Below are 18,153 nucleotides of genomic sequence, written 5' to 3'. Positions count from 1 at the left end.
TCTGGGCCTCTTTGGGATTTTTTTTTTTTTTTTTTGGTTAATTAAGTCAGTGGTCTTGAGGTCATCTGTCCTAATGTCTGTTTTCCTTCTTTAGACTGACAGCAAAATTGAATGCCCAAGTCAGGGCTGATGTACTCAGCAAATCCCTAATTTAAGCATGTCCTGGTACCTCCCTGGGTCTTCCTAGGTGGCGCAGTGGTAAAGAATCCACCTGCCAGTGAAGAGGTGCAGGAGATGAGGATTCAATCCCTGGATCCAGAATATCCCCTGGAGTAGGAAATGGCAACCTGTTCCAGTATTCTTGCCTGGAAAATCTCATGGACAGAGGAGCCTGGTGGGCCACAGTCCATGGGGTCAGAAAGAGTCGGACACGACTGAGCACGAGAGTACCTCCCTACTGAGAGGGCGGTCCCCACGTCAGCAGTATCAGCGTCACCTGGGAGTGGCTTAGCAATTCAGATTCCCAGGCCCCATTTAAATAAGATCCCCAGGTGACTCACTTGATGCTGAAGTTTGCAATGCACTGCTCTGGGGAGCTCACTGCCAGGTAGATTCTTCTGGTGAAGACCAAACAGGTGAGCTGCTATGGGAGTAGTTTTAATCACACACTGAGCACATCCTGTGGGGTCACACTACGTGACACTTTACCGCATAAGGTGGGTGTTGAGCCCATTTAACGGGTCGTCATCTGTAAACAGGCTCAGAAAAGGCTCCAAATTTATCAACTAATTCAGTGTTCTGCAGAGCCTTGATGGTTGCCAGCTTTCATGACGTCTGGAGAGACTGTTTTAGAACTGCTGCTTTCTCCAGACTGTGGGCTGAAGGTTCCCTGCACTTCAAATGTGAATCCAGCCCACGGCTCTGCGTTACTGGCTTTGAACTTCAGTTCTGTGTTATCAGTGGACAGTGGATGAAATCTGAAAGACTCCTGTTCCCTTACTGCAGAAATAACAGCCCTGAAATACTGTTGCTATTTAAAGACTCCCCTCCCCCTAAGTGAGAAGAAATGCCCACAGGTGCCTCACTTTGCAGAGTTTTAGGGATTTCAGAATCTCCTGGAAGGTCATCCATGGATACAAGGCTGAAAAAGCTCTACTTAAGAGGCAGCGCCAAGGAGTGCCAACAAGTGGGGCTGTTAGCAGAACGCAAGGCAATTCTGGTGAGTTCAAGATCAGTGCCACCCCCAGCCCTCACCCCATCTTTAGAAAGAGGGGGGCCATAAGAAGCAACCATGACTCCTTAGCCTGCAAGACAATAAACTTTTCCTAAACAGTCAAGCTCCATGGGACCCGTGTGTTCAAGCAGGCATTTTTCAAAACGGTAGCTCAAGGGACTTCCCTGGTGATCCAGTGGTTAAGAATCTGCTTTTCAATGCAGGGGGCATGGGTTTGATTCCTGGTCAGGCAACTAAGATCCACACTGTGTCCCATGGCTGTGGGGAGAAGGTATCTTGAACCAGAACTTTTTCAAAGGGGTCAGTAAACTTTTTTTCCCCCTCCCAAAGCATTAAAAGCCCAGGTTGTCATTTACCCCACAGAAGCAGAGCACTTCTAAAATAAATGTTCCCTTTAACAGTTGGAAATGAATTCTGACAAGGCTGAGAGGCAGGCTGCTTCCTTTAGGGAGACGCTGAACACCTGATGCAGAATGAAGTCGGTGTGAAGCCCAGGCCAGAAATAGCTTCATTAACATTTCAAACCGGTGGCAAGGTAGATAGAGCTGGTGCTGCTTTTGGTTCAAGGCTTCTGGAAGGCAAATGGGGAGGGAGGATAAGCCAACTTCGTGTCCCCTAAAACTGTGTTCCCTGTAGCATACACCCATACTTTTATGTAAAATGTAAGCACAGGTAAGAGACCACAGGAAAAAAAATCTTGTAAACTCCATAGGAACATAAGTTAATGAAGAACCAGACTTCTTAGGCTTTTAAGAGAAGGTTAAAGTAGGGGGAAAAAAAAAAAACTAAGCTCCAGCAATAGACTTGTTTCAGGAACATTTCTGAACACAGTGAGCTGGGGTAACAGGTGGATTTACTGGCTGAAATAAAAGGGAAGGAAGGAAAGTTCTAGCCCATGCTGTGAAACCACACAGAGATTAAGAAAGTCATTTGTTTTAATGTTTGGTCCTCAGTCATCTCAGTGCAGCTCTTCACAAAGGAAAAACACGGGCTCAGCCTCACAAATGTGGGGTTGAAGCCTCGGTTGGGGGAAGAGGAACAGCGGCCCAGAGTGTTAAAGAGCTATGACCACACCCAGGTGTCCTGCCTTCCTCATAACGTGCTTGAATGGAGCTGCCGGGCCTTGGAGGACCGGCCTGGTCTCCCAGGGGGCTGGAGATGGAAGATTCTGAGGAAAGCCGGCCCTGGAGAAGGCCCCCGGCCCTGCAGCCATAGTCGCGTCACTGGCCTTGGGCCAGAGCTCACCCCAGTGATGCTAAATTGAAGGAGCAATTTAGAGGTGAGGTCACCTGGCAGAGGTGACCCAGCTGCCACTGTGCAGAGTGGTTTACTACACAAACCCTACACAGAGAACATGGGAGCAGCTGGACAACCCTGCAGTACTTGTGGAGACTTGACTCAGAATCTGGAACTTTCTCTGGGGTGATATGGCAGCCTTTCCTCCTTCCTCGCTGTGCTCTGATGAGGGCCGTGGAGAGCCCAGGTGAGGGGCGGGCATCACTGGTCCGTCTGATTGCCAAGACCCTGAAAAGAACAACATGCCTGCCATCAGTTGATGCGCTTATGGATACGTGTGCACCCACCAGTTGCTGCCTACAGGTAAGCCTGGACCATCAGGGGCAAAGGAGGGTCAGGCACTTTCCTTGAGGACATCTGGATGACCCTTCACAACTGAAAGTACTCAGGTAGATCCTAGAGGTACCCAACCTTTCTTGCTCTACAAGTCAAATTTAAGTAGAGTGTGGACACAGATTTCGTCATGCTACATTCTCATAACTAACTTGTGCTTAGTCGCTCAGTCGACTCTTTGCAACCCCATGAACTGTAGCCCGCCAGGCTCCTCTGTCCATGGGGATTCTCCAGGCAAGAATACTGGAGTGGGTTGCCATGCCCTACTCCAGGGGAGCTTCCCAACCCAGGGATCAAACCCAGGTCTCCTGCACTGCAGGTGGATTCTTTACCAGCTAAGCTACCAGGCAAGCTCTAACTAGCCTGAGACGTCACTGTTTAAAATGAGGCTAGATTTTAAAGGGTGAGTCCATCTGAAGACAAGTATGAAGCAAATGTTAGTACAGATAGTCCAGAAATGGAGCGGATGATGAGAGTGGTGTGTGACTGCCTGGGTGGACAATATACTTAAATGTACTGGGTTCTCACCACTGGTACGAGAGGCAGGTGAGGTCAGGCGCTTTGGCCTTCCTGCCTGCTGGGAGTTCAGGAGGCGGCCTACCTGCTCATAATCTTCCACATATTTATATTTCTTCTCGCGGTAGTAATATCTCTTCTTCATGCAGTAGAGGACTATGACATCACACAGCACTGTCGCCTGAATGTAGCACAGGGCGAGAAAGAATGAGCCAAGCTGCTGTGGTCTCTGCTTCCCATGACGCCTGGGATCCTCCAAAGAAAGGAAAGGCTCCCCCCATCTCTTGGGGGAAACGATTAGGCCCCAAGGGGCATAGTCTTAGAGAATGGCAGGTGGAGGCAGCAGGATGGGGAAAGGGAAACAAGCCTGGAGGGCTGAGACTAGAAACAAGTCTGGGGTGGAGGGGAAGAACCAGGGTGGCAGTGGAGGGTCTCAACTTGCAGTGCTAGCCACTGCTGGGAGGGCTGCGACCCTGGGGCAGGGTGGGGGTGGGGATGAGTAACTGGAAAGTCTAAATGAACCACTCACCACCCCTAAGAGCGCCAAGCCAGAACCAATGTTGATCATGGTGGGGATGATGTCAAATTTCCCAGCCTGTTAGTGATAGGAGAAAAAGAAAAAGTTGTGATGGGGGCACAGAGTGGGCCCTCTGCCCCCCGGCCAACCCAGAAGAAGACTAGTGGGCTCTGAACAAGGGGAACCGGTGGCCAGGCTACCTTTCCAAACACGATGATGTCAAAGCGGATGCCATAGGCTTTGATGAGCGTGCGGCGCTCGGCACCGTTCGGGTCGCTGTAGTACTTGGCAAACCTGCGGACAGAAGGCCAGGTTACAGCGCCAAGGTACAGGTGGCCTGAGACAGCATCTGGATCCTGGCAAGGGATGTCAGACTGAACTGCTGAGGCCCTGGTGGAGCTGGCACTGGCTAAGGATTCACTCATGCCTGCCTGCTGTATAGATCACACTCTAGCTCCTCAAGGCCTTTCCTGGCTAATGTGAGCCATGTGGGAGAAGGGCTGGCCTGTTGAGGAGGGGGGCGCCTGAGCCCACAATGCAGAATGCCTGGAATGCAGGCAGAACGGCACACAAAGAGATCCCCCCTCTGTCATCACTGTCACCTGCTATGACTTAAAACCAGAACTTCCTCCTCTGAAAGTCCTTCCTGACACTGCTGAACCCCCTGCCTCTCTGAGTAAGGAGACCTTGGCCACTAATAAAAGGTGGCCAGGCAACAGCAATCATGAAGACTGCTTTGTCGGTGGGGGAGACTGAGCATTGGCATTGGACCTTTTTTTTTTTTTTTTTAAAATTAAAGAACCTTTGACCCATCAGTAGGAAAAGTAGATGAACAAAATGTGGTATGTCCACACAATGGAGTATTATTTAGCCATAAAAAGAGAGGTACTGATAAATGCTACAACGTGGATGAACCTGGAAAAAAATGATGCTAAGTGAAAGAAGCCAGTCACAGAAGGCCACCTATTATATGAGTCCATTCCTATGAAATTCAAGAATCAGTAAATTAGGTAGATTACTGGTTGCCAGGGGCTGAGGTAGATGGAAGGATAAAGAGGTGAAAGCTTAAGAGCCTGGGGTTTCTTTCTGAGGGGATGAAAATATACTAAAATTGCAGTAATCATTGAACAACTCTGAATATGAATATGCTTAAAAAAAACCCATCTGAATTCTACTTTAAATGGGTGAACTGTGTAGAATATGAACTATATCTCAATAAAGCCATTTAAAAAGAACAAGAGAGGGAACGTTGTGGGGAGAACCACTGAGACTTTTACCATTTGCTGCCCGTGTTACACAGGGGATCCACCAGGAGCCTAAGCTGTGGCCTGAGATCTGTCTGGCCCCCAACTTCCATGCCGTGGTCCAGCCCTGGGGAACTCAGGTGGGACTAATGCTGACGGGTGTCCTTGTGAGGACTTCTCCCTGTTCTGGGGTTCCAGCCCAAGCTGGAGGTTTTTCCACAGTGGTTTCTACAAGAACTGTGTAACCACAGAGACAGAACAGTACAAATCAGACTCCCTTACTAGGAAAAAATGTAAGTATCTTCCCTTCTAATCAGTGAACCAGATGGTTCAAAAGGACAGCAGATCCTGCATGCATTTGATTCCACACATCACCACTAGGCTTCTCTGATAGCTCAGTTGGTAAAGAATCCACCTGCAATGCAGGGGACCCCGGTTAGATTCCTGGGTCGGGAAGATACGCTGGAGAAGGGATAGGCTACCCACTCCAGTGTTCTTGGGCTTCCCTTGTGGCTCAGCTGGTAAAGAATCTACCCGCAATCAGGAGACCTGGGTTCTATCACTGGGTTGGGAAGATCCTCTGGAGAAGGGAAAGGCTACCCACTCCAGTGTTCTGGCCTAGAGAAGTCCCTGGACTTCCTAGTCCATGGGTTGCAAAGAGTCGGACAGGACTGAGTGACTTTCACGTCACTTCACTTCATCACCACTAGAGGGCGATAAGTGCAGCACAAGAGCACCACTCTTCACTCGTGCTTGGAGAATTCAACAGACAGAGGAGCCCAGTGGGCTATACAGTCCATAGGCTCACAGAGAGTCGGACATGACCGAAGCGACTTAGCACACAACAGCAGAGCCTGCTCAGGTGGTCCTTCCCGGTGCTTGGTTTTGGTGTGGAAAACGCAACAAAGACTGCATGAAAATGTACGTGGTACAGATTTCATTGGGTCAAGGAAGTGACAACTGTCAGCCAAAAAGTGACTGGTCCCTCAGCCCTCTCCTCAGATTACCAGCTACACTGGTTTGAATACTGTCAACCAAGTTCATGTCTACCCAGAACCTGTGAGTGGGACCTTACTTAGAAATAGGGTCTTTGCAGATGTAATCACAGTTAAGATGAGGTCATACTGGATTGGGGTGGACCCCAAATCCGATACGACTGGTGTCCTTATAAAAGAGAGACGAAGGACACACAAGGGCGCAGACACAGAAAGGAGGCGGCCATGGGGTGACAGAGGCAGAGACTGGAGCGATGCATGAAGCCAGGGACCATCAAGGGTTGTCAGGAGCCATCAGAAGCAGGAAGAGGCCAGGAGATATGCTGGCCTGTATATACAGGAGCCTGGCCTGCAGATACACTGATCTGGGGCTTCGGTTCTCCAGAACTGTGAGAAGATAGAGTCCTGCCATTTGGAGCCACCCAGTTTGTGGTCATTTGTTAGGGCAGTCCTGTGGGAATGCACAGCACTTCCCACACGGGTGTACCAGCAAAGGCCTTTCCTGAGACTAAAACCTGTATCCCCTGCTCGTTGGAGATTCTAGGGGCCAGATCACCTAAGAAACCAATTCACAAATCAGGCCCCAGAGGCCCTTGGACTGGAGGACCACAGACTCAGCCACTCCTCAGAATTAGTGGCACGGTCCTGGCGGAGGCTGGTCTGGGAAAGCTAAAGCAGGCAGACTCTCCTGGAGGCAAGAAAAGGCAGGGGGGCTCTCACAGGTTGTAATGCCACAGGCGCGAGGCCCTGCTTGGACCACCCTCCCTGGCGCATGCCTCCCCTCCTGCCCTTGGTCTTGGGTGGACGTGGAGGCCCCCACTGGGGAGTGATCCAGTTGCCATCGTCCCCAACACGTGAGGCACCCACCTGAAGTTGTAGCCTGGGGATACGTTGTGGTCCACGTCCCGGGTGTCCAGGCGGCGGAAGGAATACCTGGGCAGGCAGAGGGAGGCGGCCCTGTCCAGGTTGCAGTCCCACTTGATCTGGATGCCCATGATGCCTCCCTGTGGGGTGCGAGCAGAGCCCATTCTAGAAGGTGATGTGTCAAATGTTGTGCTAGAACAGCCTCGACTAGGACTTCCCTGGTGGTTCACTGGCTAAGACTCTGCACTCCCAAAGCCGGGGGCCTAGGTTCAATCCCTGATCAGAGAACTAGATCCCACATGCTGCAACTAAACACCCTGCATGAGGCAGCTAAGGACCCCGCATGCCACAGTGTAGATCCCATGCACTGCAACTAAGGCCATGTGTGCATGCTAAGCCGCTTCAGTTGTGTCCGACTCTTTGCGACCCCATGGACTGTAGCCCGCCAGGCTCCTCTGTCCATGAGATTCTCCAGGCAAGAATACGGGAGTGGGTTGCTATGCCCTCCTCCAGGGGATTTTCCCCACTCAGGGGTCAAACCTGGGTCTCCCACATTGCAGGTGCATTCTTTACCAGCTGAGCCACCAGGGAAGCCACAACTAAGACCTGGTACAGCCAAATAAATAAATACATAATTTTTTTTCAAAGAAAAGCCAAGACCTGCACCCACCTCAGTGGCCATGTCCTGGAAGCTGTGCCCTGCGCTCTCCACGATTGTGCCAAGTCGGAATATGGGGCAGAAGGGATCTGTTTTCGCATCATAAATGCATGTTTTGAGGTAGGCGGTGGTGATGTTGGGAAGGATATTCCTCCTAAAGTTAGGAGGAAGCAGAAAATAGGAGCGAGGAAAACCTCAAAGAGCTGGAAGTTTCTCCAAGACATTGGTGAACTCACACGGCTGGTCGCCACTTACTTGCTGAAGTTAAATTTGGGATACCAGATGTTGTTCTTAATCAAAAGAGTGAAGTTTTCTGCAGCCTTTAAAAAAGCAGGCCTGAAAAAAATTATAACATATTGTTAATAAAAGTACAAACATATGTACACTCCTAATATACCTAGGTAATATTTTTAAGCAGCAGACACACGTGTGTCTTACAATATCACTTTGCCAGAAAAAAGTAAAACGTTTCTCATGTGTTTTTTTTTTTTTTACTACTCTCCTCTGCATAAACACTAGGTCAAGAGGGGAGACAGTAAACCAAGGTTTCTGGTTTCTTCCAAGCACAGAAGGGCAGGGCCTTTTCCTTGAGGCCATGGGAATTTAAGAACCTGAGGAATAGCTAACGACACGGGTGGGAGGGGCAGGGTCTCCTGGCCTCCCTAGCATTCACTCTTCCGGCAGGTGCTGATTTTCAGGGCTTGCCTCAGGTGTTCGCAGCAGATCTGGTTTAACAAGTGAAAGCAAAGGTGAATTCACCTAGAGGCTGGAGACAGCATGTGGCACGTGACTGCGCTGTGCCACCTCTTCTCAGAAGTGCCACGTCGCTCCTGCTGACAGTAGGAGCAGAATCTGTCCCGGGGTGGGGGGCGGGTACACTGCCTTAGAGCATTTCTACAGGGGGATGTGGCACTGTGAACTGACCCCTTGGTGGAGGAGGCCCCCCGAACCCAGGTCGAATTTTTTTTTTTTTTTGGCTGCATCACCTGGCATGCAGGATCTTAGTTCCCTGACCAGGGATTGAACCCATGCCCCCTGCAATGTAAGTGCGGAGTCTTAAACACTGGACCACCAGAGAAGTCCCTCAACTCACTTTTTTTTTTTTTTGACATTCATTTCGAAGTAAAACTTTCCATCATGACTATAAAAAAATATCATTTGCCACAAGTCAGAGGTCATTGTTCAAATAAACATAACTCAGTCAGAACAATGTCATTACAAACTGTGGTTCCCATTTTTGTCGTGTGCTGAGCCTGGGGCTTGTTCTTGGTGAGAAATGGAAATCGGTGAGGGATACAGACTCCAGACCAGCACCTCCTCCTTGACGTCGGCTCAGGGCTGATTAAGAGTAAAGATGGGAATCCCTTTCTCTTCGTGTGACTCAGTGTTATTTCATGTTATCAGTAAACCCTTAAAAACCATCCTACACTGATGTGATCTATAACAGCACTGTGCAGTGAAAATATACTGTGAGACACACAGTGTCAGTCGCTCAGTTCTGTCTGACTCTTTGCAACCCCATGGACTGTAGTCTGTGCCACGCTCCTCTGTCCATGGAATCCTCCAGGCAAGAATACTGGAGTGGGGTGCCATTCCCTTCTCTAGGGGATCTTCCCAACCCAGGGATCAAGACACAAACTGTGTTGTAATTTAAGTTTCCTGATAGTCACATTAAAAAGTAACAAGTGAAATGAACTTTGCTATAACAACTCAGTATGTCTAAAATAATATTCCAACATGTAAACAACAAAGAATATTATTAATGAGATACTGTGATTTAGTCGTTAAGTTGTGTCTGACTCTTGTGACCCCATGGACTGTACCCCACCAGGCTCTTCTGTCCCCTGGATTTCCCAGGCATGAATACTGGAATGGGTTCCCATTTCCTTCTCTAGGGGATCTTCCTGACCCAAGGATGTAACCAACATTTCCTGCATTGCAGGTGGATTCTTTATTGCTGAGCTATCAGGGAAGCCCTAATCAGATATTACATATCCTTTTCTTAAATAATTTAAGTCTTCAGAATCTGGAGTATATTTTACCCTGAGACCTCATTTTGGACTCAGCTGCATTTCTTCCTTCCTTTCTTTCTTTCCTAGTCATGCAGCATGTTAATTTCCTGGCCATGGATGGAACCCATGCCCCTTGCATTGATAGCATGGAGTCTTAACCACTGACCCACCAGGTAAGTCCCCCAGGCTGCATTTCAAGTGCTCAGTAGACACACATGGCCACCAGCTCCATAAGGTCCTTTCCAGCCCCAGAATGCTAGGATTTCTTGTCTTGTGGAATTCCCTTCCCTAGCCGGAGCTGCTGCCCTCGGCAACCTGCAGACCTCAACACTGTCTTGTGTTGCGACACACCCAGGATGAGGTTCACCAGGTTACCTGCTCCCCTGGGCTTATCTAGGCCTCAGTCTGAATTCTGAGTAAGGAAGGCCTCCAGGTTGCTAGCAATTCCAGATTCTAAGAGCGTTACCTCTAACTCTACCCACTCACAGCACAGACGATCACAGTTAGGCTGTGTTACTCAATGTTACTCGAGGCAACCTTGAACCTGCTCTAGTTTATCAAACAAACATCCAGGGACATTAATAATCTTCCTGCCCAGCATCTGCTCCCCTCTTTTTTTGGTAACAGAACTCCATGCTTCCTTCAGAATCCACTCAGCCTGTGTTATCTGGGTGGCTCTGACTTCACCTCTAGCCAGGAAGGCCTGTGACCCAGGCCCAAGTCATAAGCAAAATCCATCCCCCAACCACAGGAATGGGCTGGATGGGTTGACAGATGTGGCTGAAGATGTAAAGATGGACAGGTCTAGATTCTCTATGAGTTTCCCAGGTGGCAGAGTGGTAAAGAATCCGCCTGCCAATGCAAAAGACTCAAGAGACACAGGTTTGATCCCTGGGTTGGGAAGATCCCTGGGAGGAAGGCATGGCAACCCACCCCAGTATTCTTGCCTGGAGAACCCTCATGGACAGAGTCACCTGGCGGGTTACAGTCCATAGGGATGCAAAGAGTCAGACATGACTGAGCACACACAGAATCTCTATGGACAGCTGGGTAGGGAGACCTGGGATACGTCATGGGTCCTGGGAATGAAGCCAACATGGAAGAAAGCAGAGCCAAGAGGTAAAGACTCGGATGCTGTCCCCTGAGGCCCAGATCTAGCCATGCTGGGATCTCTGTGGTTAGTTGAACAATAAACTGCCCCCACTGTGAATGCATGTGTGTGAGCATGCACGTGTGTACGTGTATGTGTGCACATACCCGCTTAAGGCCCTGAGAACTGATCCTGTCAGTTACTTGTAACTGACAGGTTTCTAATGTAGAAATAAGTCATCTGCACTCTTATCATGGGTGATAAACACCGTGGCCCATCCACCACTGGTGGTTGAGAACCGTTAGCCCAGGGAAGCCTGCCAGCACAGGCTGACACTGAGAGCACAAACCCTAATTCCCAGTTGCCTCCCTCAAGCCCGAGACCCAGCCTTGAGGACACTTGCGTTCCTTGAGTAGGACTCACTTTGGCAATTCTGTGTCGTTCTCCACCGGGCACCAGGCTGCCACCTCGCATGTCTTCAAGGTCCCACTGAATGACACGCACCTCCCTGTTGCGACTCCTACAGGGGAGAGGGGCACCCAGGTCTGTGGGGGTCTTCTACTTTCTACTTTGTGAGTCAGAGTGGAAGCTCTGCCATGCATCCTATGTAGTCAGTCTCAAGCTATTCCGATCCTGGGATTTACACTGTCCAGAGATTCAAACTGGAGGAAGAGATCTGCCTGAGACCTAGCCACATCTCTGCTTTGCCGATCGCAGGGTGATGCCGAGCCACAGGACAGGGCAAGATCTGGAATGGTTTAGGGGTGCAAAGGACAGAGATGAATTTTGAGAGGGTCCTGGGACCCCCATCTGGGTCATGTGAAGGCACTGGGGGGGGGTGCAGGGGATTCCTCCATCGCGGAGATCTCCCTCTGAGAGGGCCCCTCCCCCACCCCGGGGAGGCAGTCTGGTTGGGGGCTGCCCTCCCCAGCCGAAGCGTCTCCTGTGGGGTCACGGTCACAGATTCATACCGCTGCTGTGAGTGCCTGCAGAGCCGGCAGTGCAGTTGGCATCAGTTTCACACACAGTGGTCTTATCCGGGATCTGGAGGAGGAAAAACCAGTGAAAACAGGTTTCACACAGCCTGGCCCCACCTACTGTGGGACAGGCATAGAGAGCAGGGTATGAGGCCCAAGGCTCTTCTCCAAGAAGCCCCCTACCTCAGGACAGAGGCCTTGCGTCTGGTTCATGGTGATGATCATATTGGTCATGATGAAGACAGAGTTTTCCTCCTGTAGAGCGGGTAGAGGGAGACAGCGCTGCGTGTGACCTTCCAGGGAGCCAGGCAGAGCCACAAGGAGGGTCGGACATCCCTTTATTACGACAGTACCTTTCACTTCTCCCACATGCCACACCAGAAATAGTTAAACACTGATCTTAGGGTCTCCCATTCTCACCGATGAGAGTTTATAACCGACTGGAAACAGGGACTCAAACACCTGCACGTGTGTTCACGGCAGCAGCATTTACAATAGGCCAAAGGTGGAAATAACTCTGCATCTATCAAGGGGTGAATGGATAATTAAATTGTCTAATGGGTGAATGGATAAACAAACTGCAGTCCACACCTGTAACGGAATATGGCTCCGCCATACAAAGGAGCAACGCACTGACATGGCTACAAGGTGGATGAACTTCAAAACATGACGCTGAGTCCAAGAAGTCAGATACAAAAGGCCACGGAGTGTGTGAGCCCATCGATATGAAATGTACAGAAGAGGCAAATTCAGAGAGAGCAAGTAGATTGGTGGTTGTGAGGGGCTGAAGGAGGGGAAGGTGGACGAGGAGGTGATAGCTAAATGAGTGTGGGGTTTTCTTTCAGACTGATAAAAATGTTCTGGAGCTAGATTGAGGTGATGTTGCACATCCCTGTGAATGTGCTAAATGCCACTGAATTTGTCATTCTGAACTGGTTAATAATGTGATACATGAATTTCACCTCCATTAAAAAAAAAAAAAAAACATGTCTACACCCTGAAATGGCTCCTTAATAAAGCTTGAGTTGTTGAGGGGAAAGAGCCAAGAAGTACCCGGAATATCCTCTGCCAACTGGACTACCTCAGAGGCCCAGAAACACGAGAGCTCAAAGGTCTCAAGTTTGGCTGGTTCTCTTTCCTAACAGGAACTAAAGTAAATACATCAAACATACTATACAGAAGACCCAATCAGGCTTAGCCACTGACACTTCTCCCTTAGAGAAGGTTCTGTTTTCTCCTCCCAAGTATGAAAGTGCCCAATGGTTGATGTGAAGTTTCTGGCCAACAGTTCACTTGGGGATGAGATTGGAGAACTGCTAACAGTGACCTCCTACTATATGGAATAAAAGACAAAGGTCCTGCAAATTCTAGTTGGACCTTCCACAATGGCCACTGGTACTCTAAAATGCGCTGAGCAGGTCACACTTTCAGGAAGAACAGTCAGCGCAGGGAGCCATCAGGGAAACTCAGCAACCAAAGAGTTTCCAGATGACTCCACCCCCAGGTCTGACAAGGTGACGGAAGCTCAGGGAACAGTTGGCATCTTTCAAGGACAGGCCTGGAGCAAAGCATGTTAGGAGTGGAGGAAATGGCCGGAGGGGGAGGCATGATGATGGGGCAGGAGGCCAGGTCAGGTGCCCTGTCAGGCTCCCGTGTTCCATACATAGACACACTGCTCGCTCGGTGTTTACAGAAGGCTGCTCCCACATCGCTCCTGAGTTAGACCTGAACAAGTCAGTGAGATTTACGTTTTGTTTCCTATTTCTTATCTCTTTTAAGTTTAGAGAAATTTCAGTCTGGAGGTGAGCTGAGTAGATGTGGTGCAAACAGATATTTGTGTTCCCTCTTTGGAGAAGCAGAAGGGTATCGTGAGAGCTCATGAGGAGAGCCCTGCAGAACTCATGTGGCCCCCAGCCCTGATCCAAGATGGAAGGATAAGTTGCTGAGTGTTCCCTTCCACTGAGGGTCACAAGCAGGGTGCTGTACCCTTCTGCGAGTCCAGTAAACAGGCTGAGCGTGATATTCCTAGAACCTGCCACGATGAGGCTGTGGCTTTGCAGGAAACAGAGGTCTCTCTGTTGGGACAGGTGCATGCCTACAGGACCAGCTTCCTCCAGTAAACTATAAATCCTCTGTTCCATTTGACCTTAATGGCTCCATTAGCTCTGACTTCTCTTTGGGCATCCCGCTAGACCCTTTCCTTGAGAAGGCAGAAGGAAAATGAACACACTTGAAGAAAGAAAGAGTTTCTAAAGTCCTTGCTCGGAGCCAAGAGTTGGCAGCTTATCTGCACCTGGCCAGCCCAGTCATCTGAGCATGGGGCCATCTGAAAAGATATGTAGGGACTGGCTATGGATCACAGTCATATCATGGTTAAAGAGAGTCAATATTTAACTTGGAGCTTGTGGATTAACAGACTTAACAGACGGAAGACTACGATGCTGTGTCAGCTTCTTCCCTTCCCTTTGTTCCTGATGGAATCCCAAGTCGGTAGGTCTGTTTCCTTCTTGTTTGGCTTTGGGTCTCTAATGGCTGGGGCTTCCCAGGTGACTCAGTGGTAAAGAATCTGCCTGCAATGCAAGAGATGTGGGTTCGATCCCTGGGTAGGGAAGATCCCTTGGAAAAGGAAATGGCAACACACTCTAGAATTCTTGCCTGGGAAATCACATGGACAGAGGAGCCTGGTGGGCTACAGTCCATGGGGTCACAAAAGAGTTAGACACAACTCTGCGACTCAACAACAATAACTCTAATAACTGAAAAGATTTACCTTGCAGGTTTACAACAATCAAGTTAAATCATAAAATGTGGAAAGGTTAAAGTTTCACCTGCACTTTTCCCAGGATTTAAAACATATGCTCTTTCACTTTTCAGGGCCTGAGACAGACCGAGATGTCCATATGAAAGCTTCCTCTCTTTAACCCAGCCATGTTTTAGGGCTGAAGAAACGCAGCTGACTGAATATTGCCTATTAGGCCCTAAGCCAAAAAGAGGCCTGTCTACACTGCTTTCTTGGACTAGAACAATCAGTATGGGCACTGGTGATGTTAGCACTCTGGGCATGCCAATCACCAGTCAGGTGGGCAAAGTCGAAGGGAAAGCAGTAAACTAGAGGCCTGAGCTTTAAAAGACAGAGTCACAGTGGGAGGCTTACCTGAGCTGGAATCACGTAATCAGCTACATCCCAGATCCGGAGTCCAAGTTTAGAGGTGTTGGTCATGGTGACGCCCTTGGCTTTCGCAGTAACTGAGCTGACCACAGAGTCTGTTTCCTGGTAACCCTTTTCCCACACAAACACCCACCTATAAAATAAAACAGATCTCTTAAATTGCAAATATGGAGAGCCTACTGGACAGTGAGTTGCTAAGTCAGAAACAGATGGCTTCACAGCAGTCACTATGTAAATAAATATTACCTCATCCTGTGACTGATAACACAATTAGATAACTGAGAAGTGTTCAGTCTCTTTTTGAAGGAAGATTACCTTTGATCACATTTGGAAAAGAGACCACAATTTCACCAAAAGGAACTGAATCAGGAAGTTAAGAGATGGTGTTTTTCTTTTTCTTTTTTTCCCAAATCCCCTAAATTCAGATCCTGAGTCTGATTTGATCACAGCAAGACGTATAAAAGCAAAGCATTTTCTGCTTAAAAAAATCCTCATAACAGAGGCAGACGACCCTCCATAGGAACCCTATAAAGCTACATTGCCCAGGAACTTCCTTGGTGGCCCAGTGGTTAAGAATCCACCTGTTAACACAAGGGACATGGGTTCAATCCCTGGTCAGGGTAGATTCCACATGCCTCGGGGCAACTAAGCCTGTGCAACACAACTACTGAGCCAGTGCTCTAGGGCCCAAGCTCCGCAACAAGAGAAGCCATCACAATGAGAAGCCTGGGTTCGGCAGCGCAGAGCAGCCCCAACTTGCTCCAATTAGACAAAGCCCGTGTGCAGCAGTGAAGACCCTGTGCAGCCCAAAATAAATTGATTTTTTAAAAAAAGCTGCATTGCCCAACAGAAATACAACACAAGTCATATATGTAATTTAAACATTTCTAGTAGTGATGTTAAAAAGAAACAGGTAAAATTAATTTTAATGATATATTTTATGTAACTCAGTATGTTCAATATATCTTAACGTTATCAATATAAGATCTGTTAATATGATATTTAACTTTTTTTTCATACTATGCCCTTGAAATCTGGTGTGCATTTTACAGTGACAGCACATTTTGATTCGGAGCAGGAATACTTCAAATGTTCAGCAGCCTCATGGGACTTCTGCCTACCATACAGTACAAGTGCTGATGTAGTCTAGAACTTTAAGATACCCCAAAGTAGGTGTGAACTGATCCTCCTATGAGCAGCAAAAGCCAAAAGGAAAAAGCTGCATGACAATTCCTGATTTCAAAGGTCCAACCTAGTACTGTGAGTTTAGTTAACCCATTAGTGGTGGTGGTTTAGTCACTAAGTTGTGTCCGATTCTTGCGACCCTATGGACCTTAGTGCGCCATGCTCCTCTGTCCATGGGATTTTCCAGGCAAGAATACTGAAGTGGATCGCCATTTCCTTCTCCAGGGGATCTTCCCGACCCAGGAATCGAACCCAGGTCTCCTGCATTGCAGGCAGATTCTTTACCGATTGAGCTATGAGGGAAGCCCAACTCATTAGTAATGGGTTTCAAAATTTAAGGGTGCATCCCAATCACTGGAGGGACAAGGAGTTGGTTGTTAATGATACTTAATGTGACTTAATGAATCCAAACCTGGGGGTTGGCCAGGTGGTTGTGATGTAGACTCCATACCTGGAAAGTCATTTTACTGAACACTGTCAGTACCTACTGCTGCTGTGCCGATGGATGGTAGAGGCCAAACCTGCCAGATCATGTGGATTCTTTCAGGCAGTGTTAACAGATTCCAAGCCCCAACCCAGTGGAGAGAAGCAGGTTCCTGTTACCTTTAAACAATTCCTCAGATGAGTCTCTCGTGATCAGATAGGTTTGGGAAACACTAAAACACTGGTTCGGAGAAGGCAATGGCACCCCACTCCAGTACTCTTGCCTGGAAAATCCCATGGACGGAGGAGCCTGGTAGGCTGCAGTCCATGGGGTCGCGAAGAGTCGGACACAACTGAGCAACTTCACTTTCACTTTTCACTTTCATGCATTGGAGAAGGAGATGGCAACCCACTCCAGTGTTCTTGCCTGGAGAATCCCAGGGACGGCAGAGCCTGGTGGGCTGCCATCTATGGGGTTGCACAGAGCTGGACACGACTGAAGCGACTTAGCATCAGCAGCAGCAGCAAGATACTGGTTCCTAAACTTGGCTGCACATCAGAATCACCTGGGGAGGTGGTCATACTCTACAGCACTTCAATCTGAAGGTCTGGGTCTGAGAGCCAGCAATCAGTATATTTTAAAGATCCCCAAATGGCTCTATGTGCAGTTTGGGGAACACTGTATTAGGCCTTTTAACAAAACAAAACAAACAAAAAATGAAGCAGCAGATAACATCTGTCAGCTCAGCACCTGTAAACACTCCAGGTGGACCATGAAAACAGGCCCAGTTGGTAAATTAATTTTTACCTCCTGGCTAGTTTTATTACAGTGTAACGGGTACATCAGTTAAAGTTAAGCACTCAGTAAGGACTTATGGTGGCAGGACAGGTAAGCAAGGAGGGCAGCATGGCGAATGATGAGGTTAGGGCTGGTGCCTATATCAAAGACTCCAACAACCCCACAAAACGAAGGAACTGAACTTTAAGTGATTTTTCAAAGTGTGATCTGTTATCTTGGGTTACCACATGATGCTCAAAGGAAAGGACAGGAAGCCACAGACCCCAAAGGAACCATGTGAAAATCCCAAAACTTGGTTTCTGTCAGCAGACCATCAGAAATGGGAAGTGAAGAGCAAAGAGTGAGAAGTTTAGGGAGAAGCCCTCGCAGCCCCAGTCAAAGGCCATCGGGGAGCAAGTCAGAAGGGCAAGACGCAGGAATGGCGAAGATGAAGGTCTAGCTAGGCTTTGCCTTCAAGACACAACATCAAAGCACCTCCGGACGCAGACCCGGGACAGAGCCGGTCCCCCTCGAGGCTGGGGGTGGAGTGGAGTAGATGGAGGATTAGGGGAGTGGGGTATGTCACAGGCTTCGGGTCGCTGTCCCCAGGACCCCACCTGGGGGGCGCTCGCGGGGCTCAGCCGAGGACCTAGGCCAGGATGAGCAGGTGCGCCGTGCGGGCCTTCGGGCCACGCCCTGACCCCAGGACCCCCGCGGGGTGGAGGCCCGCGGCCGCGCTCACCCGATGACGTAGGCCAGGATGAGCAGCTGCACCGTGCGGTTCATGAGCCCCACTTTACGGCTGCGGATGAGCACGATGCGCGGCGTGTCGTACTCGAACAGGAAGGCCCCCAGCACCGCGCAGCAGCCCGCCATGGCGCCGCCGCCGCGCCTCCCGGCTCTGCTCTCCAGGCCCGGTGGC

At 49.2% G+C, this 18,153-nt stretch overlaps 1 protein-coding gene across 1 annotated transcript; it reads right to left on the bottom strand.

Moving 5' to 3' along the window:
- Window positions 1-2,091: 2,091 nt before the first annotated feature.
- P2RX4 (purinergic receptor P2X 4) lies at window positions 2,092-18,129 on the bottom strand. The gene is made up of 12 exons (XM_043901890.1): window positions 17,974-18,129; window positions 14,831-14,978; window positions 11,860-11,931; window positions 11,671-11,743; window positions 11,123-11,219; window positions 7,853-7,933; window positions 7,610-7,751; window positions 6,943-7,079; window positions 4,037-4,130; window positions 3,849-3,914; window positions 3,405-3,500; window positions 2,092-2,698 (listed from the first exon to the last, which is right to left on the bottom strand). The coding sequence occupies exons 1-12, from the start codon at window positions 18,105-18,107 to the stop codon at window positions 2,672-2,674; spliced, it is 1,167 nt and encodes a 388-aa protein (XP_043757825.1). The 5' UTR covers window positions 18,108-18,129; the 3' UTR covers window positions 2,092-2,671.
- Window positions 18,130-18,153: the final 24 nt, after the last annotated feature.

The sequence above is a fragment of the Cervus elaphus genome, chromosome 5 (genome assembly GCF_910594005.1).
Source record: "Cervus elaphus chromosome 5, mCerEla1.1, whole genome shotgun sequence".
Classification (NCBI taxonomy): domain Eukaryota; kingdom Metazoa; phylum Chordata; class Mammalia; order Artiodactyla; family Cervidae; genus Cervus; species Cervus elaphus.
This window is presented reverse-complemented; position numbering and strand designations above follow the sequence as displayed.